Source organism: Cryptotermes secundus, unplaced genomic scaffold (assembly GCF_002891405.2).
Source record: "Cryptotermes secundus unplaced genomic scaffold, Csec_1.0 scaffold1139, whole genome shotgun sequence".
NCBI lineage: Eukaryota > Metazoa > Arthropoda > Insecta > Blattodea > Kalotermitidae > Cryptotermes > Cryptotermes secundus.
Window position 1 is genome coordinate 32232 of NW_019743667.1, and position 21072 is coordinate 53303.

The window sequence follows — 21072 nt, forward strand, 5'->3', positions numbered from 1 at the left end:
GATTCAAACCATATCCAAAAACTCTACTGCAGAACTTCAAATTCATGACTACTGTACATATTGGCAATAGTATACAATAAATTCCTCAATATCTGTGGATGTTGTCTATTTCGTCTGCAGTAGGAATGAGGGTCCAGGGAAGAAGGAAACAGAAATGTTACATTATTGTGTAAAGGAAATTAAAGTTTGAAACAAATGCTTTCACCTCATATGCGTACAGCAGAACCTGTGCATTATGATATCATGCGGACCTATAGATCAGCTTTTACTGTAAAGATAGCATGTATTTGTACTTGACTTGTGCCATAGCCTATAGTGTCAACCTGTACTTGGATTTATGGAATGTACATAAATTCAAATTCAAATTCAAATTTAAAACGATGATGATGATAAAATATTCAGTTAATTATTATAGATCACTGTATAAAACAAATTATTACACATCAACAGCAACCAATTTTTAGATTTTGTTACATAGAAGTTTCATTATATCTTTTTTATTGTTGTGGATGGAACAGCTCCATAGAATAGAAGAGTATACTACGTATTTTGTTCATGTCAGTTTGAAATATGAGATGTTGATATGAACCATAGTGAAATCAGTGCAAAACCATAAATAGAGACAAATATGCCAGATACAGTTAAAATCACCAGGTTAATTCAAATTAATCCTTGAAGTTACCAGATCAGTCAGAATCATAGCAAATAGGATTAACTTTGCAACAGTACTGTTATGCAAAAATTTTTATATTTTCCACAATTATTGGGGTACAAATTCTAATAGATTTCATCATATCTGGAAAATATAACAAGTAGAAATTGTTGTGCTTTCGTTTCCTTTTCATGACTGAATAGTCTGTGTTGAGTACTATTTTTCTGCATAAGCAACTCATTACATAAGTTCACTTCAATTACCTTTCTTTCTGTTATAAACTGACACATACTCTTGTGCATAATTTTTAATTGTGAATTGTTAATTTTGGTGATTATGATATCTCTTTCATTTTAATGGTGAAAAGAGTAATTAATTTTTAAAATGTAAAACGTTTTAACAGTCACACAAACTTTATTTAAAAAAAAAAACATACTCATAAAAATAAATATATCTTTTGTAAGTGTGAGATTTATCAGTGACTGCATAATTCTGGGTTACCATAGCAACAAACTGTCAAGCGTTAACACATCGCATGAATGTAAGTTATGTAATAGTCATGTATGCTTCATTGTATTGTATCTCTTTGTGAGTACTGGTAATATTTTGATGTGAGTATGTCAAGTATAGTACGCTACATAGAGGATATGGTTCATGACTGATTATTTTCATGTGTCATTCGTAGGATAGTGTGAAAGCTTGTATACTAAACAATGAGACTGCCCACTGAATTCTCAGCTGGTGTTACACTTGAACTAAAGTTTTGTGTGACACTATACAATGATTCTTTATAACTTATGCACAGACAGCATGCAACATTATAAAATTGAAATGAACATGTTTAGATCTACTAGTAATAAATGGATTTGCATACAATTTATGTTGTAATATAAATTTCACTGTGTAATGCAAGACTGATACCGGGTGTTTCATATAGGGTAGAGAATCATAGCTGTGCAGTGAAATGGAAAAGGTGGAAGAGGAAACAGGCATGGCACCTCTGCATTCACCTCAAGGGACTGGTGAAAATCATCAGAAACCAAGTCAGAATAACTGACCCTTTTTTTGAATTGTTTCATTTTGGTCCGTTACACTCTCAATCACAAAGTTAATAGAACGTCCGTCGAGTGTAACAATTTGTAGGTCACTTTTTATTATTATTTCTGCCTTACATGTTTCGGTTTGACACAACCATCATCAGAGGCACTTGCTATAATTATGGAAACACTGTCGCTGTTTTTGATGTTCACAATTATGTTTGTCGTGTGGACGTTGCTACGATATGTTACGTGTAAAAGCACAAAACATGCTAAGATAGTTGAGTACACTCTCAAGTTCTCACTTTTCATCCGAACCTATTTTTAAGTTAAAACGCTAAAATGTTAAAATATTTGATATAAAATGCTGAACTCCTCCTTGTTAATTCATCCCGAAGATGGGAGACGTCAGCAGACATGTAAGGCAGAAATAATAATAATAAAAAGTGACCTACAAATTGTTACACTCGACGGACTTTCTATTAACTTTGTAACTGACCCTGGCTAGCGTTCAAATTAAGCACCACCTAAATATATAGGGGCTGGACAAAATAATGGAAATACTATAAAATTGAGGAATAGAATTTGTGTTGGCTACAATGTAAGAACTTAAGTTGACAACAGTGAATGTTCTTTTTCCATTTGTTTACACTGTGTAGTGCTCATGTCAGTGCATTAGTGATTGTGTTGAATGACAGTCCATGTGAAAGAATCGGAAAACGGAACACTTCCACGCCTTTGATAGAGGACAGATCGTTGGTGTGCATTTAGCTGGAGCATCTGTGGCAAAAACTGCCACATTATTAGGCGTATCAAGAGTGACAGTTTTGAAGGTTATGTCGACATACACAAATCATGAGACAATGTCAGTCAAGGGGAACTGTGGGCGAAAATCAACATTGACAAAAAGAGATTGTCATACATTGAGGTTTGTTTTGAAAATTCACAAAACTACTGCAGCACAGGTGACAACAGAACTGAATATTCATCTTGAAGATCATGTTTCTACAAAAACTGTCTGATGTGAGCTTCACAAATCCAACATCCACAGTTGGGCTGCAATTGTTAAACCACTGACTACTGAAAATATGTGTAAACAATTGTGCCATGACCATAAAACCTGATATCAGACAACTGGAAAAGCGCATGTGATATGGTCAGATGAATCGTCCTTCATGCTATTACCTACATCAGAAGAGTTTACGTTTGGAGAACACCAAAGGAAGCCTACAATTGGGACTGCCTGGTTCCAACAGTGGAACACAGGGAGGTTCTGTACTGATTTGGGCACCAATATCGTAATATTCTGTTGTCCCATTATTACCCTTCATGGCCGAATGGACAGGTTGGGTAAAGAGGTGCATCCCATGATGCAGTCATTATTTCTGATCAATGATGCTGTCTTCCAAGACAATAATGCCCCCCCTCATACAGCTGGAACTGTTTAGTCATGGTTTGAAGAACATGAAGGTGAACTTCAACGTCCTCCCTGGCCAGCATAATCGCCAGATTTTAACATCAGTGAACAACTCTGGTCAGTTTTGGAGACTAGGGTGAGGAACAGATTCCCACCTCCAGCACCTCTAAGGCAACTTGAGGATGTTCTTCAAGAAGAATGGCATAAAATTCCACTAGAGACTGTTCAAAATTTGTATGAGTTCATTCCAGGAAGGGCTGTGGCTCTACTGAAGCCAAAAGGTGGTTAAACAATATATTTAAAAAAATGTGTACAGTATCTGTAGTGTTTCCATTATATTGTCCAACACCTGTACATCATGTATTGCCAATGCTAAAAGTCTCAAGCCATTCACAAAGCTGAATACTGCATATTTTGGTGATTTCATTTCTACTTCACACACACTGACTCAAAACCCCAGTTCCAAGAATAGCAGATTAACAAGGCATATCTTACCAAGTTGTTTGTTGTTGACAAGATCAGCTTTTCCAATCTCTAGAAATCGTCCTCCAATGGCAAGGCAGCGTAGAGAAGCCTGCAGCTTTTCATCAGACAGGGAGTTAAGAACAAGATCAACCCCTCTTCCATTTGTCTCTAGCATAATAAGCTGCTCAAAAGAGGTGTCTCGGGAGTTTCCAATATTGTGGTCTGTCAGCTAAGAGAAAACAGACCATTGATACACTGCCTGCATCATAACCAACATTTTTGTTCAGCTCTGAGGAATCAAAAGGTGCATGCTTTTCAATATATGTTCACTAGAACTGTTTGTTTTGCCAATTAAAAATGCACGTGTTATTCCATTTAATTATGGCTACTTTTATGAGATTAAAACTGTCATTTAAGAGCTCAGCAGTGAATGTAAAGGAGAGATACTGACATCATTACACAAAAACAAAGTTTACATGAGTATGAAGCATTGTTTCTGTCACCACAGAAGTTTTCATTTGAAGTTTAATGACTTATGAAGTTATTCAATACATTTACATTGCAATTTAATGGTTCTCGCTACCTGTGGGAACTGTTTCTTGATGAATTCCCGTTTTTCTTCCGTTCCAACAGTGGTGAACACTGTGCAACCTGCATGCAGACAGATGTTGATTGCTGCCTGACCTACTCCCCCACTGCCTGCATGTATCAGCACTGACTCCCCTTTCTTCATATGCCCATTCAATACCAAACCATAGTAAACCTATTTGTGACAAAATAGAATCTCCTTCAGGTTGGTTGAATCTTGCACACAAACACAACATGTTTTGACATTTTTAAAATAACCTTCATATCAGNCTAATCCAGTAATGGACTACGTCTGGCAATTTAAAAATTCAGACAAAAGAAACTGACCCTGTTGACACAACAAAAAGTTAATAAAAATACAGTGAACCCCACATTTCATGTACCTCACTTTAAGGTTTTTCTTCAATGATCCCAAGTTAATAATCTCAATATTAAATTACCTGCATTTAAGATTTTCCCCATTTTAGTGTTCAAAATCACTGCTTCCAAAAGAAACTTCAAAGAGGTATTTAACTGCATTTATCATATAATTATGCAGACTCCTACAGCACTTAGCATTCTGGTTGTGCTTCTGAATATGTCAAGATATCATTTAGAACCTGACATCTGGAGTGTATACTTCCCTCATGTTTTGAAGAGCCTGTGTTAACTCACCGTTCCATACACAACTGGTACAGTGGCTGCATCCTCTAGTGTCCAGTGTTCGGGTACAGTCCAGAGAAGATCATTGTCCGCCATCACCATTGTGCTCATAGACCCATAATTACCCATGCCAAAGACACGTTGCCCCTTCGTGTTACGCCCAGAGAATTCAAGGCCCTGAAGACAATGCTGCCACCAAAAAAAAACATTATTTACTTAGTCATGAGCACATTTATTCTATTTTAAAACAAAGGTAGATGTACAAAACAGACACCATCTTGAGCTACTATAGATATCCTGTCACTATTCCACGGAATCCCCTTAATGATTCATACATTTCTGTTAGTGCTGCACGAATTTGAATATATCACTACAGCAGTTAGTAGTTGTCAGCCAACTTGCCTGGTACCAAAGTGTTTAAACTATGACAGATAGTCAGTTAGGTTCATGCTCTCATCTACTATTATAAGGTTCAGCAAAATAAGAAATTGAAATTGAAATTAATTGTTTATTTTATGGCACTGGATCAACTGCTGCAGTTATAATTTGGTGCAGGATGATTGTGAATGATAAAGTCAGGAGAGACGTAGTAGGAGTGGTTTTCATGTAATTTGGCATTTGGTTGAGCAGGTTGAATGAACCAATGGCAAGACCTCTGATCACAACAGTTTGGTTCTGGTTGGAATTCAGACAGAAAATTATTACGCTGTGGGAGAGGATAAAAGAACCTTTCCTTCCAATTATGTACAGGTGATCTTCATTCAAATTTACGGAAAAGCACCTTCTCACCTGGTTCAGTCGACTCTTGGTAAAGACTTCATATCCCAGTTTGCCGGTTGCTGTCATCACATCTCGGAAGTTGAGGGCAGAGTAATAAACGTGCACGAGCCTTGATGGGTCACTGCAACACAACATAAATGTGCTTCAGGCTTACATTCCTTTACTTATAATACAACTAAAGAAAAGGCACTATTATAAAAATCATGGAAGATTTTTTCCCTTTTGTCCTTTCTGGCATTTGTTTGCTTGCTGAAGGAATTTATTTCTCAGACAGAAATTCCCATACGCATGATTCCATTTACTTTCAGTGATCTGATGATGACTTATGATGATACAGCGATGATATGATGACAACAATGCTGATGCTGCTGCTGATGATATGATGGAAACTATGATTTACGTTTGTGGCAAAGTATTTTACCATATTCACAAACACTGTTATGAAAACAACCAGGTTTCTTTTTCAGATCAAAACATTGTGTTACAACATCAGTGTTGATAACACTACAACTGAATCTTTCACATTATTTCTGCTACATAAATTTAATCTATGGCCATGCAATGGAAATTTTTAAAAGGTTTTCTGTGCAGATCAGATCAGATTTCATAATCCTTGAAAGAAAGACATGATGCTGATGAGGAAGAGGGGATGTAAGAAGGAGAAAGAAGATGATGAGGTAATGAAGAGAAAGAGATGATAATGAAGACAAAATGATGGTGATGGAGGACAAGGAAGGGGATGATGGAAGAGGAAGACAAAGATAAAGTTTCATCCATTCCAAGCTGTTGCATAAACAATCAAGTTTTCAACTTCATGCCAATCACAGATATTTTACCATCCATACATGTGATCTACACAAATGTGACTAGGTGGTGATTTAAACTTCAGAAAGTATAAGTAAAGCGAAGCTATCATGGGTTTAATTAAATAAGAATCATGCCATAAAGACATATGAGGGAGTAGCTCCATCATTCTTAACCTCAGCCCTAGATGGAGGTGGGTGGTCAGCCTCATGCTTCTACTGCTTTAGCCCCAGGAAACAGGCCTCTGGTACCCACTGCATAGGAGGATAAGTGAGCCACAGAGCCAGTCCAGATTTTATGGAGAAGGCACAAAACTCGTGACCTGCTGGGAATCAAACCCTGATTAATTGTTCACCCAGCCCACTGCATAGCTGCTATACTGAGTGAGCTATACCAGTTCCCATGTACAATCATCTTTAATCCTAACATGACAATACCGGTTCTTTGATTTGTTCATTGTTCAGTATCTGATTGTAAAGGATATGCAAGCACAGAAATGTCATCTTAAGCAAATCAACCACAAAATTCACTGAAGTTTATCAAGAGAACTGGAGAAATGACAGGATTATGATCTGAATAATTGTGGTTAGGTTCAATTTATAGAAAACATTCGGTAATTTTGTGTCCACATTTAAGAGTCTCCTTATTTGCACTAATCATATCCTTCCTCCTCTTCTCTTAATTATATTCTACTGGCTCCATTAATCAAAAATAAAATCACCTGGCATTAAATTGCGTTTTCATGTTCCTACAACTTCCATTACTATAAAATAAGTTTCAACATACTTGTATTTAATTTGTTTCATTCTGGTCCGTCACACTAATAATATTATGAAAAAGTTAAAGAGTTCCATCCAGTGTGACTAGTTAAGATTTCTTCTTATTTCAATTACTCATGCCCTTACATGTTTCAGTCATCAGAGACCATCTTCAGAGGGACACCTTAAGATTTTTTCTTATTTCAATTACTCATGCCCTTACATATTTCGGTCATCAGAGACAATCTTCAGAGGGACACCTTTACATCAATATGGTCCCTCTGAAGATGGTCTCTGATGACCGAAACATGTAAGGGCATGAGTAATTGACATAAGAAAAAATCTTAACTAGTCACACTGGATGGAACTATTTAACTTTTTCATAATACTTGTATTTAACTTGAAGCTTATGCCCTGTAAAGTTCAATATTCTGAGAAAATTATAGTTTTCATGGAATATCTCTTGGAGTGGGCAAACTGTAGCAAGACACATTATAAAGACTACATTGAATCCATTAGCCACTTCACAATCAATAGATTTAAACCGAAGGCCTTAACGAATGGGTCATCATGTTCCTGGAACCACACACACTATTAAACTCAAAATGCTCTTAGTGATAAAGTATGTCTAAAATCAAAGGCGCTGGAGAAAAGGAGGATTATCAGAGATGTAGATAATCCAAAATTATCTTATATTCAATTCATATGTTCAGTACTACATGAATTATTTACAATAATTTCATGATCACAATTGCAGTGGTTATAAATATGGAAGCACAGATGAGGGGCATGAAACGTTGTCTCTCATATTACAAGGAGAACAGGATGCTGATGAACCTACTTGTATTTTGTACTAAGAGAACAGAGGAAGCAGCAGGAGAGCGGAGAACGCTGTGACTACAAGCTTCTCAAAAAGGATTCTGCTTCATGGAACTAGTAGCAGAGATTAGCATCATGAAAGAAGAGACAAAAGGGGGCAAAGGTTATAGCTTAATTTCTGCTCTTCCTCACTGCATATAAAAACAGATCATAAAATGTGAAACAAAAGTGAAAAGGGAACACAGCTACATTCACAAGCATCTGAGTAAATAGAAAATATGCAGTTTCATAAATATTTAGTAATGTGAACATAAAATGAACACCAATGAAGGATTCTTACTGATAATTCACACATGCATAATTGATAGTAACCTATGTTCCCTGTCCAATTTCACATCCTTGAATGGTGTTTATAGAAAATGATCTGAACATATTGTAATGGACTTGATCAATGTGTTTCCAGGCAACAGCTCTGTAAACACGGTCCAACAAGCAACAATAGAGGAAGCTGTGTTTTCTGTAGATTCGACCGACGCGTCAACTGACTGGCTGGATAGCCATCATGTGATATGTGTTTACTGTAGGTCCAGGTCTGCTCCGCGGCTATGTAATGAGCGCCACATGCCGTAAGTTCAGAGTGAATTGGAACCAGGGGTACAGAAGAGTACAAGAAGTCAGCCTGTAAAGATTTCACATGTGCTTTGAAGACTTCACGTGTGCTTAAGCACAGTGATGTTGGGAGTGCGTGATTTAGTAAGATTTATATATGGATATATGGTTTGTGTGTTATAAATATATATGAGGACTTGTGCAGATAGACTGAAGAGATTAGTGTGGAGCGATAGTAACTTGTGTAAAACAGCAACAGTGTAATAATTGTAGTTAATGAACTGTAGGTTGCTAATAAATCCAATTATCAATTTTAACCCCATCTTTAGTCACCCATACACATGATAATATGCACTGACATGCTGCTTACATACCTGTCTGGCCGTAAACTTCCCTCTATCCATTTCAAGCTGGATAGATCTCCTCGAGTAGTGACATTCACAAAGGCATGTGGTACACTCACAGTGCTGAAGCTGTCAAGTGGGAGGTGCCGGTATGATCCCCACTGTCCATTGCTGTACACATTTATCACCAGATCTTTGTTTAGCTGCTGGTAATATAGGGGCACATCTAAATCAAATGGTGGAGCTGATTCATCCAGAATGAAAAAGCACCTAAAAGGGAAAAGAAGAGTCTTTCAGATTTCCTAACAAATGTTTCTCCTGCTTATTTCATTGCATGTTTGAAATATGATATTGCTGAAATGTTGCTGCCATGGAGAATGATACTGTACAGGTTGGTACAACTGTATCATGCGTGACTTTCAGAAATACAAAGTGTGAATTCCTGCTGGACAATCAGATATTCTGATTGAGGTGTTTCATAGGTTTTCTCACACCTTAAAGGCACAGGAGTAATGACTGCTTCCTCTCCCATCCCTTAAAATTCTATGTACAGCCATTTCTTTCAAGGTTTAATAACGTCTACAGCATTGTTAATCCACTAGCACAGCCTCACAGCTCAGGATGTGCAAACACATTCATGATATCATCTACATCATGAAATTAAAATTACAAAGTTCAATTACTGGGCAATAAGTGCAGTATATCTACATGAGACTACTCTAATAATTTCCAGGTATTATGTGAAAATAGTTGAATTGGACTTTTCAAAAGACAATATCAAATAATATGTGAATGGGTCAAATAAATAAACTGTGGATTAAATATTGCTAGCAGATTGGGGTTGTGGCCAGTATTGGGATAGTCATCATTGGAAACATGAGAGGCAAAGAGCTCTGGTAATCTGTATTTATTATCCTGTACTGAATGGGGAAGATCACAAAACTACACAACATTTGGTATGTTTAGAAATGTGGTTTATGGTAAGTTGTGAGCCACTTCATGAAGTACAATTATGACTCTGAACAATTACAGTAGCAACAATTTTAAATTGCTCAGATTTAAGTAGAAATAGGTTATTCTTAGTCTAAAATCACCACACCAACCTTACGGGCTCGCCTCCTGGCTCCTTGCGGATGCAATTAACAAGACCGAGGATGCCATTTAGTGGTTCATTCTGAGCAACCAATATGATGCGACGTTTAGAACTGCTATCAATAACGGCCTGTATTTGTGGCAACCAGTCATAGTTTTGGGCGCTTACGTGGATGACAACTGGATTACTCACTACCACTCCCTACAACACCAACATAAAAAATCAGACCTTCTGACATGCTGGGATACCATGACAGGTACAAAATCTACTTACAAGACATAAATCCCAACAGAAGCACTAGAATATTTCACTATAGTCAGAATGATTTCAGAATTCTCCTGCTGTTCCTAACAAGTACTGCTAGCACCAGCAGTAGAGCACAAATTAATATAGTTCACCCACATTCAGCGAGTAAGCAGTTCAGACCATGCTATCCTGTGCCACCACATGGTTTTCTTATGCCTGTTAAGCAGTGTCACAACTTACAACATAATGTATACCTGATGATGGCCTTATAAGGCGGACACATATTGTATGAAGAGTGAGGCAAGAGAGTGGGATATGACAGCCTGGCATTAGCCATACGTCCATCAGAACTCTATGAAAAGTTGCGTTTGTAAGACTGTGAATAAAACTAACTTAAATGTCAGGCAAATCTGTGGACACTGTATAATATCAGGCCACAACAACATTCTTCTCCACCCTTTCTAATTCTCTGCAGTGTATGTGGGTATAAACATTACCCCAACTCATTCAGCACAAAATGACCTCTACTGTTCATAAAGCACATATACTTATGAACAACAGAATAACCTATAGGAACTTAAGCAGATACTTTATATTCCATTTTAAATCTCAAGAAAAGTTATAATTTGCAATAAAGGAGACAGATATGCAACTGTAAATAGTTCTACTTTATGCCACCCCAACAGCAAGCTGCCCTTACACAGTTATAAATCACGATTTGCACTGAAAATGGCATGCTATATGTGTAGTGGATTTAACTATAACGTCACATGATTGTGTAATTGTATACTGGGTTTGGATTGATAACTGGATTTATTGAACACTTACAGATCTGTGACTACAAGTAATTATAACTGTTTCACTAATTTACACACTTGACAGTTCAATACAGCACAGACATAAGTCTTCTCAGCCTGCTGTGTCTTCACCAGTGTTTTGGTAATGGCTTCCAATGGCAGACAATCCCCTTCCTCTGGGTTCCTGAACTGCCCTGTCCTCAGCTAAAGCAACTCTTGACATACTAACTGAAAACTGTCAGTCACAGTCACAGTCACAGTCACAGTTACTTTATGACTGGTGATTTACTGCCAATCAGTTTGTCTTGGCACCAGTCCCCTTCAGACTTAAAACCACAGTTGTTCCTTTTTGCAACTGAACCCTTGCAGTTATAATGCCTACATAACATCTTCTCTCGCAAGGTGGTGAATTTTGGAGTCAGAGTTATTTTATGACTGGCAGTTTACTGCCAATCAGCTCATCTCGGTGCCAAGCTCCTTGAGGATCATGACCAGATTTTTTTTTTTAACTGAAAGAGAGGATGGATCTCTATAATTATCCTGTTTATAACATTTCAGCATGGACTGCGCAGAAAACACCACTTCCTGTTATTGTTGTATTCAACTGTTGCTGTGGGAACGTGCTTGTTTATGAAGCTGTTCTTTAGTAACGGCTGTCTCAGCTGGCTTCACAGTTCTTGCCCCAAGCAAATATGCCATAATAAGTTCAGCTTAATACATATACTAAATAAACGTTCAAACCTCTGTGAATATGCAAAGCATCTGTCTGCATGTTACATTAAATTAATTTTATGTTCCCTATGCCTTCCTAATTGCTCTAGCAGACATTTGCATTTATGTACATTTAGTTAGTTAGTTAGTTATTAGAGAGGGTGGGTTTCCCCATGCACTTAGACCTGTAGTGGTCCATTGTGCTTCCCTCTATGATTTCTACCAGCCTCTATATCCTGCCGGTACTGGTGCTTACCATCAGTTCCGCCCAGCCAGCGAGACCGGCTCTACTGGCTGAGAAGTATCTATAATGCTTCCCCCCATCTACCGGAGGTATTAGTGACTGCTGTTGGGCGGCAAACGTCCGCAATTTTGGCTTAGTGACCTCCTTTGGAGGTATGAGGTTCTTTTACGTGCTGTAAAGCTACGACACGGGACCCACGGCTTAAAGTAACAAGTCCTCCCGGAGGACTTGTTCCCTGAATTTTTCCACCCTTAAAAATTCGACGACTTCCGCCAGGTATTTGAACCCGAGTACTACGAGTCATGAGGTGGGAACGTTGCCTCTAGACTACGGAGGCCACTATTTATGTACATTTACTACTGTGCTATTATTTGAGCTACATACATACCTTTTTTAGCAAGACAAATTTTTCATCTCCCAGAGTCTTCTCGAATACAACCTCAAATCCAAAGCGACTGTTACCCATATACTTTGTGTCAGGGTTCTCACGGGTTAAGATGCAGGCCCCATCAGCCAGGGCACTAACTGCAGTCTGCTGTAGCTTAGTGTGGTGCAAGACATTGCAGGCAATGACAAGCATGCAATTCTGTTCTCCAAGAAGCTTCCTGTCTTCAACCTTGATTCCAGTCATATCCAAGTCTGCTACCAGTGGGTTGTCTTGGTTTGTGAGAATTGTTATGTCTGCCTGCAATGATAAATAAGCTACTGACACTTTCTTAGTATAGCTTAGTTTAGAAACAGATCTTAAGGGAGAGTGAAGAAATGGCTCCATAAAATGTTAACTTCAGCTCTAGATGGAAGTGAGTAGTCAACTTCTTGCTCTGGCCACTTTACCCCCAGTGAAGAAACTACTGGTGACTTTTGGATGAGGAACTGGGTGGGCCCCAGAGCTGGTTTAGGCTCTGTGGAAAACAGAAAAGAACCCTGCCCGACAGGGATAAAACCCAGAGTCTCAGGTCATCCAATCCATAGTCTGGTCACTACAGTAACTGAGCTATTAGTGATATGTTATGTATTTTTCTCTTCCTATCAATATAATCAGTCATGGAGCTATAAGGTTTAAAAAAAGATCTTGGACAACTGATGTGCTTATAAAAGTTTTGTCTTTACTTTGAATCTGTACTCCCTTTTAGAAATCTGATTACATACATCCATATATAAATACATACATTTCATTTTATAAGTCCAAAACCAATGGACATGAAGGTCGTCATATCAAAAAAAAAAAAAAAAAATTACAAAAAATGTAAACAAACACACAGATAACAGAATAATTAAAACTAATTGTTTATGTTAAGTTCCACATATTCAGAAACTGTATCAAAGGAATTATTCATAAGATATAAAGACAGCTTATTTTTAAATCTAATTCTATCCTCTTTAAGGCTTTGAATGGGTATGGGCAATCTGTTGAATAGTATAATAGCGGTAAACATCGTACCTTTCTGAAAAGCAGAAAGATTCGAGTTTGGCAAATATAATTGCTTTCGATTTCTTGTATTCAAACTATGAGCATCTAAACCTGAACAAAATTTAGTTTGATTATCAATCACAAACATCATCAACAAGAGAATGTATTCACATGACAATGGCAGTATATTCAATTTCTTAAAAAGAGACAAGAGTCTCATCCTTTTTTTTTTTTTTTAATTTAAGAACTCTAACATTATTCGTTGAGTTCCCCCAGAAAATTATTCCATACTTAAGAATAGAGTGGAAATAAGAAAAATACACCATTTGTAAAATATTTTGACTCATAAAATAAGATAAACTCCTAATTACAAAAATAGCTGAACTAAGTTTAGGGAGAATATGCGCTATATGACTCTTCCAATCCAAATTATCAATTTGAAGACCCAAAAATGTTATCACAGGAACGTCATTCATAAACAAATTCCCGCTAGCAACTGCCAGACTGTTTTAGAGCAAATCTAATAATATTAGTTTTAGTAATATTTAAGGCCAACTTATTAGCTGTGAACCAATTTACAAAAAGAGAGTGTACCCATGACTTTATGCTTAAGCTGAGCATGATTATTACTGGTAACCAAAATACTGGTATCATCAGCAAAAAGAAAAACTTTAGCCAGTTTATTAATATATGGAGGCAAATCATTAATGTAAATAATAAATAGAAGTGATCCCAAAACCGACCCCTGAGGAACCCCTTGCCTAACTCTTTCCCGAGATGAAAAATAGTCCTGACCATCATTAGTTTTAATGTACACGCTCTGTTTTCTATCCAATAGATATGATTTGAACCAGTTTAATATACCACCCTGGACACCATAATACTCTAGTTTAGATGTCAATATCTCATAATTAACACAGTCAAAAGCCTTAACAAAGTCACAAAAAATCACTGCAGTTTGCAGTTTGTCATTCCAGTCCTGAAGTATGCCAGTCGTAGAAGAAAAAGCGACATGGTCTGTTGAGAAATTTTTCCTAAAGCCAAACTGTTCCTGCACCAGAATATTATTGACTTGTAGATGCTGACTCAATCTACAATGCATAACTTTTTCCATAACTTTACTAAATACAGTCAACATAGAAATAGGTCTACAGTTCGTAATATCAACCTTATCTCCTTTCTTATACAGGGGCTTCATAACAGCATACTTCAAGTGTTCAGAAAATACACCAGTAATGATAGACATATTACAGATGTAGGAAAGGGGCGCACTTATAAAGACGTTACAAAGTTTTAATATTTTAGATGAAATCATAACCAGAGGACTTCTTTGATTTTAAAGAACAAATTATATTGATAATTTCTCCTTTGGTTACAGGAATTACTTTCATACTCTGTAAAATGGGCTGATAAGCATTCTTTAATAATTCAAGAGGTGAACTAGTTTTATCTGGATGTGTTTGCAAACTATGAGCAATATTAAAAAAATACTCGTTGAAAGCATCAGCTACATCTTTAAACTGAATGTTCCTATTATCCATTTTAAACGTAACCGGCATATAATTGTCTCTGGTGGATTTATGCAATACATTTCTTATAATATTCCATGCTGTTTTATTTCTATTATTATAAATTTAAATTAACTGATTATAATATAATTTTTTTGCTTCATAAATTACTTTCCTTAAAATAGGACAATACTTTTTATAATAAGTTTTTACTTTTGGATCGTTACTATATTAGATTAACTTATATAAAAATCTTTTATGTTTACAAGATGTCTTTATACCAATAGTCATCCAAGTTTTATCATTGTTATTGCTCAAGTATTGTTTAAAAATATAGATACAAATTTATTAAAAGCACAATTAACATCAGTATTAAGATAAACTTCATTCCATTTTTCATAAGATAGCTGTTCAGTGAAATAATTAATAGTTTCACTAGTCAGAAATCTAGATTTATAACTAGATCTTGATTTATTGTTAATTTTTTTATTAGTAGCAAAATATTTATCAAGTATGAAACATTGTGCCTCATGATCAGACAGTGCATTACATAGAGGTAATGTTATAAAAGAAGATAATCTTGATTTATCTACTAAAATATTGTCAATAGCTGAAGCATGATTATTTTGCAGTCTAGTCGGGAAATTAACAGTATGTACCATATTGAACGTGTTAAGTAATACAGACAATTGCTGTTTACGGTTATCATTTAGTAAATAATCAACATTAAAATCTCCACATATTAATAATTCAATAGATGGTTTATACAAAAACAACGGAACTTGTTCTAACAGATTCAAGAATTGACAAAAGCCACCTGCAGGAGATCTATATAAACAAACAACAACTAAACCCAGACCATTAGATTCTATTTTAACAGCACATAATTCTAAAATTTTTTCCACACAGTAGGTTGATAAATCAACATGACTAAAACATAATTCCTTAAGATCAAATATACAAACACCACCTCTCTGGTACCTACATCTAGAGTAGCAAGACCCTAACACATGATTTTCAATACTAACAAGACTTAAATTGCTGTCTGACATATAATGCTCTGAAAAAAATAGAAATTGTGGACTAATCTTGTCTACATTTAGGGAAACAATTATTTCATCCCTTTTACTGATGAGACCTCTGATATTTTGATGTAAGAGAATCAAGAGGATTATTAAACTTAACAGATGACCCAGAAAATTGATACACTATGTCCATAAACAAGTAATGTCCATGGATGAATACTCTAATGTAGGCACAGTACTGTTTCTATTCTTATGTGTTTCACCTCACCAAGTGTTTTATCCAAATCTGAAAATCTACAGTCTAAACTATGCACTGTTTCACTCAGAGCACTCTGGGTTATATCACTCCATATATTTTGTAATATAGCACTTTCTAAATTCAGATTTAAATTATTATGACAATTTTTATTGCTATTACCTTCAATTTCAAATACAGTAAATTTAGATTTAAATACTTATATTAATGTATATAATTTTACATGGCATCAAATACTAGGTTAGGTTAATTATAAGCATAGTCTCTAAGTCTGGGTTTTCATTTTGTTTTGATATGTTGACATTCATGAATAATGAGTATCACTGAATCAACTACAAAACCAACAATCAATAATTTGAAGAAGATATTTGGTGTAATGACAAATTCTAATTGTTCATGTAAAGAACTTCTGAATATGAGTTGGAAACTTACCTGAATAAGTGGAAGGTCTCCAAGAATGAGAGCCAATGTGGGTGAGAGAGGCATCCTATCATGATGAGGCAGTTCTACTGCCTTCACGTGGTTGCTTATTTGATTCTCCAGAATAATATGTATGCACATTCGTAATGCGGTGTGCAAGTCCAGGCTTGGCGGTTCCACATTGGGCACAAACATATATTTTTCAAGCACAGGGACTCCCAGAGGCCTGCGCCGGGCTATGGCACTTGCTTTAAGTCCTCGCACTTCTATACCTCCAGACTGGATGATGCCCACTTCCTTGTATACATGCACTGGGATCACTGCAAACAAGCAAAACATGCATGACATAGCCTCATAATACAGGCAGAGACTGCACGTAAGTCATGTGTGAAAGATGTTTATACTGTGGTAAATGAGTGTAAATGGTTCTTTGTAGTTCTACATAGTAGATACATCAATGAATGACTGGGAATGGTCCCTTGTGATTTTGGGTACCTCAGTAAATGGGAGAAAGTGGTTCTTTGTGATTCTGGATACCTCAGTGAATGACAGAAAATGGTCCTTTGTGATTCTAGATACCTCAATAAATGAGATGAAGTGGTTCTTTGTGGCTCCAGGTACCTCAGTGAATGGGTGGAATTGGTTCTTTGTGATTCCAGGCACCTAAGTGAATGACTGAGAATGGTTGATTCTGGATATCTTGGTGAATGGAAGGAAGTGGTCCTTTTTGATTGTGGATATCTCAGTTTTGTATCAACTTAACATACAAGCAAAACTATTCAGCTTTTATGGAAACAGTGCAATTTGTCATGCTGGGTAAACAAAAGTTTGTTAGTTCAAAGAAATAATTAAGAATTAAAATTCACACAGCTTTATTTAGTCAGACTTGTTATGTCTCCTTAACACATCAGTTCAAGGTGCATATGAGAGTTGAGCTTGGCTTAAAATTATATTTTAACTGACTGTGAGCACTCACCAACTTCCTCGCTCTCAGCAGCCAGAGCCTGGACAATGGCAACGTGTTGCTTAGTGTTTATCGTGAGCTTCTCAAGCGAGGTTGGAACAAACAAACTTCGTGTGTCTTGTGAAAGCAAATCTAGCTGAAGCATATTGTCCATAAATGCCACCCAGTTGTTGCGCCAATGAATTTTTCCTGTTCGGCCTGCAAAATACGAGAAACTTTGTTGCACTTCAAAAAGAAAGGGCCAGAATATTCCTTCATATACTGGGATTTCAATATTTTTTGTATTCACATGATCTGACCCAGTGATACTCAAAGCTGCAAAGCTCTTTAAAAAGATCTTATTATGAATCACATGACATTAACAGCAACATTATGGCATACTGGAATGAGTCCAAAAAAATATTTCCAGTAATGTTTCAGGATATTAGAGAGATCTAAGAATGTATATACAAAATCATAAAGTGAGCCATTTGAAGATAACAGCACTTACTAAAGGTTAGTTATAATGCACTTCCATATTAAAAATGTGGTCCAGTTATTAAGCAGACCTCATATTAAAGTAATATTTTCATATTATGTCAAAATTGAAAGGATACATCATCTGACTCAATAGTAATGAATGGCAGTTGATAACGCTGCAAAAATGAAGATTTAATGGAACAGAGTATTTACACCCACAAAGGTTATCTGCAGAGAGAAGGCTATGGAAATATCCCTGGTAGTTATAGCCATGCAGCCGCAGTTCCTTGTAGATGTCTTGTGATGTAAGTTCAAGCAGCTCATCACAATGCACTGGCTTAGGAGGCTCCATAGGTGCAATTTCCCGAGAGATGTTCTCTGGCAGGTGAACTGAACCACTAACAATAGCTGTGCTGCCCTCCACCACTTCAAACTTGCCGCTTCCTTTCTGTACCATAACAATAAACTCAATGCTTCCTGCAAAAACATGTTAAACAGGCAGCATGAAACTACAAAAACTGTGAAGCATCCTGCAGTTTCTCCCTTTCTGACCAGCACAACTTTGAGAAATTCTTCTACATTATGTAATCAAAATCACAGAAGAAATTCACAAGGGAACCAAATATCCCAAACAATGTACTTGTACACAGATTAACTTCTAGTGACAGGATATGTGAAACTATTTCAAGACAGGCAACTCTAATTAGAATACTAATGTACATACCTTCCTTAGGTATGTTGGTAGCTCTGTGAAATTGCACGTTCTTAAATACAACAGATACTTCGGTGTACAGCTGTCCAGCCATCAGCCCAACTGACTCCCAGACAAGGGCCTGAAGAGAAGAAAGCAAAACCAATGAATCTAGGACTGGCTCCTACATGCCTTGCTTGTATCAAGTTAAACAAAATATGTTCAAAGCAGGGGAAGCTTTATGTGTATGTATAGCAAAACCTTCTGTACCTTGTAACATTCATCAATTTACACATAATATATTGTGATGGGCAATATATTAGGAATTACATAATGAGCAACTTCTTAACTTGAACTCTTCTCAAATATAATAAAAAATTATGAAACCGAGGAGGATGACATGGACATGGCATGTAGCATGCATGGGAGAAAAGAGGAAAATCAGAAGGAAAAGAGATCACTACGAAGAAGGGTGGGAGGGCAATAATAAAATTGATCTTAGAGAACTGGGATGGGGTGCTATGGACTGGACTGATCTGGCTCAGGACAGGGACCAGTGGAGGGTTCTTGTGAAAACAGTAATGAACTTTCAGGTTCCATAAAATTTTGGAAAATTCTTGAGTAGCTGAGCAACTGTTGGATTTTCAAGAGGGAGTTAATTAGATAGTTACGTATTACCACAAGAGATATTTTGGAAAAGTGCTGGAGAGTATATTTGGAGTAAAAGGACACAAAGCAACAGGAAAACGGGGAACATCTTACAATGAGAAGCTTCACATTTCACACTCTTCACCTGGTATTATCAGGGTGACTGGATCATACAAGAAGAGATAGCAAGATTAGTAACATACAAGCAAAAAGAAGAAATTGGTACAAAATTTTGTTTGGAAAATCTTTAGAGATGAGAAAAAAGATCTGGACATAGTTGGGAAGATAATATTAATGGACCTTAGAGAAATAGACTGTGAAAATATGAACTGGAATGATGGTGGGTTTTAGTGACAAGTGTGATGAACATTTGGATTCTGTAATAACAGGAAATTTATTGACCAAGGTGAATAACAACGCCTCATAAATAAAAAATAAAAACACTAAAGAGGATCCTTATTGAAGAATTAGATGCAATTCAACAACTGAGACTTGTATAATTGTACACCCGATGATGACCCAGAATAAGGGTCGAAATATGTAGCGTCAATAGTGTCTATTTTGTTTTTAAATACAGAGTATTGTTGTGTAGACTGCATAGATTTATATATCTTATTTATAACACACAACAGAATGCATACTATTAGGATAATAAAGACCCTGAACTCTGGAGCCAAATCAAAGTTTCAGACATATTGAGAGCAGTGTAAAACTCACAAGGTAGCCCATTGCAGGGAAGAGATTTCTGCCATCAATTACATGCCCAGACAAGTACTCCATCTCCTCATCATCTAAAGTGATCACAACAGATCGTTCACCAGACTTCATTTTCTCCTGAAATGACAACAATGCATAATGCTGAGCTACATGAATGGTGCCTACAGCCAACCTATTTATTTATGAATTCAGAAGTGCCCACTTTACTAGACACAATGATCCTGATACATCAAATAAAAATGTATATCTTAACAGACTGAAGCTGGGATAGCTAAGTCAGTTCAGCAATAAGCTATATGCTGGATGGCTGGGGTTTGATTCCCAGCAGGACAAGAGATTTTTCTATTATCTACTGTATCTGGACTGACTCTTGTGCCTACCCAGCTTCCAATACAATGGGTACAAGTGGCTCTTTCCCCAGAGGCAAAGTGACCGGGCATGCAGCTGACTACTCACTTCCAGCTAGTGTCAAGGTCAAGAATGGTGGGGCTATATCCCCCCCCTTTCTTCATGACATAGTTGTTAACCTTTAAACGACTAAAGACAACGTATGTCGTCGCAGATAGTAAAGGCAGCGGTACGAATGACGCCATGTGGTGTCGCAAAGTCCGCGCGTGCGGACGTTATTTGAAATACATTTTTAAGGTAGAAAATAACGTCCTACTTATATAATTTTTGGCCGCCATCTGCATGGAGTGTCTGTCTTCCCACCTGCGTCATCTGCTGGAATGTTGCCTTCGTGTGGAATTCTAAAAAATCCGGAAATGCAGAGTCCGATTTCGCACTTCACGAACTTTGTGCGGACGGTCTTTCGTTTCCCACGCGAAAAGCACACACGACACCTCAATTGCAAAGTAGAGGAAGTCGGCCAGTGATGTGGTTTGGCCTTCTATAATCGAGATATCTCCGATAAAACGGCAGGGGTTCGACTCCTGGTCGCACAGTCCACGCGTGCTAACTTTACTTT

At 36.9% G+C, this 21072-nt stretch overlaps 1 protein-coding gene across 2 annotated transcripts in view; it reads right to left on the reverse strand.

The window, feature by feature from the left end:
* LOC111874236 (fatty acid synthase) overlaps positions 1–21072 on the reverse strand; it is a 62254-nt gene that overhangs the window by 22694 nt on the left and 18488 nt on the right. For both annotated transcript variants that reach the window (XM_023869554.2, XM_023869553.2), the window contains 12 exons: positions 20106–20222; positions 18774–18882; positions 18269–18526; positions 17603–17788; positions 16639–16946; positions 12395–12691; positions 10019–10209; positions 8946–9185; positions 5591–5702; positions 4814–4990; positions 4155–4334; positions 3602–3800 (listed from right to left, as the gene is read on the reverse strand). In XM_023869554.2, coding sequence (XP_023725322.1) covers positions 3602–3800; positions 4155–4334; positions 4814–4990; positions 5591–5702; positions 8946–9185; positions 10019–10209; positions 12395–12691; positions 16639–16946; positions 17603–17788; positions 18269–18526; positions 18774–18882; positions 20106–20222 — 2374 coding nt within the window. The remainder of the gene's footprint in view (positions 1–3601; positions 3801–4154; positions 4335–4813; positions 4991–5590; positions 5703–8945; positions 9186–10018; positions 10210–12394; positions 12692–16638; positions 16947–17602; positions 17789–18268; positions 18527–18773; positions 18883–20105; positions 20223–21072) is intronic.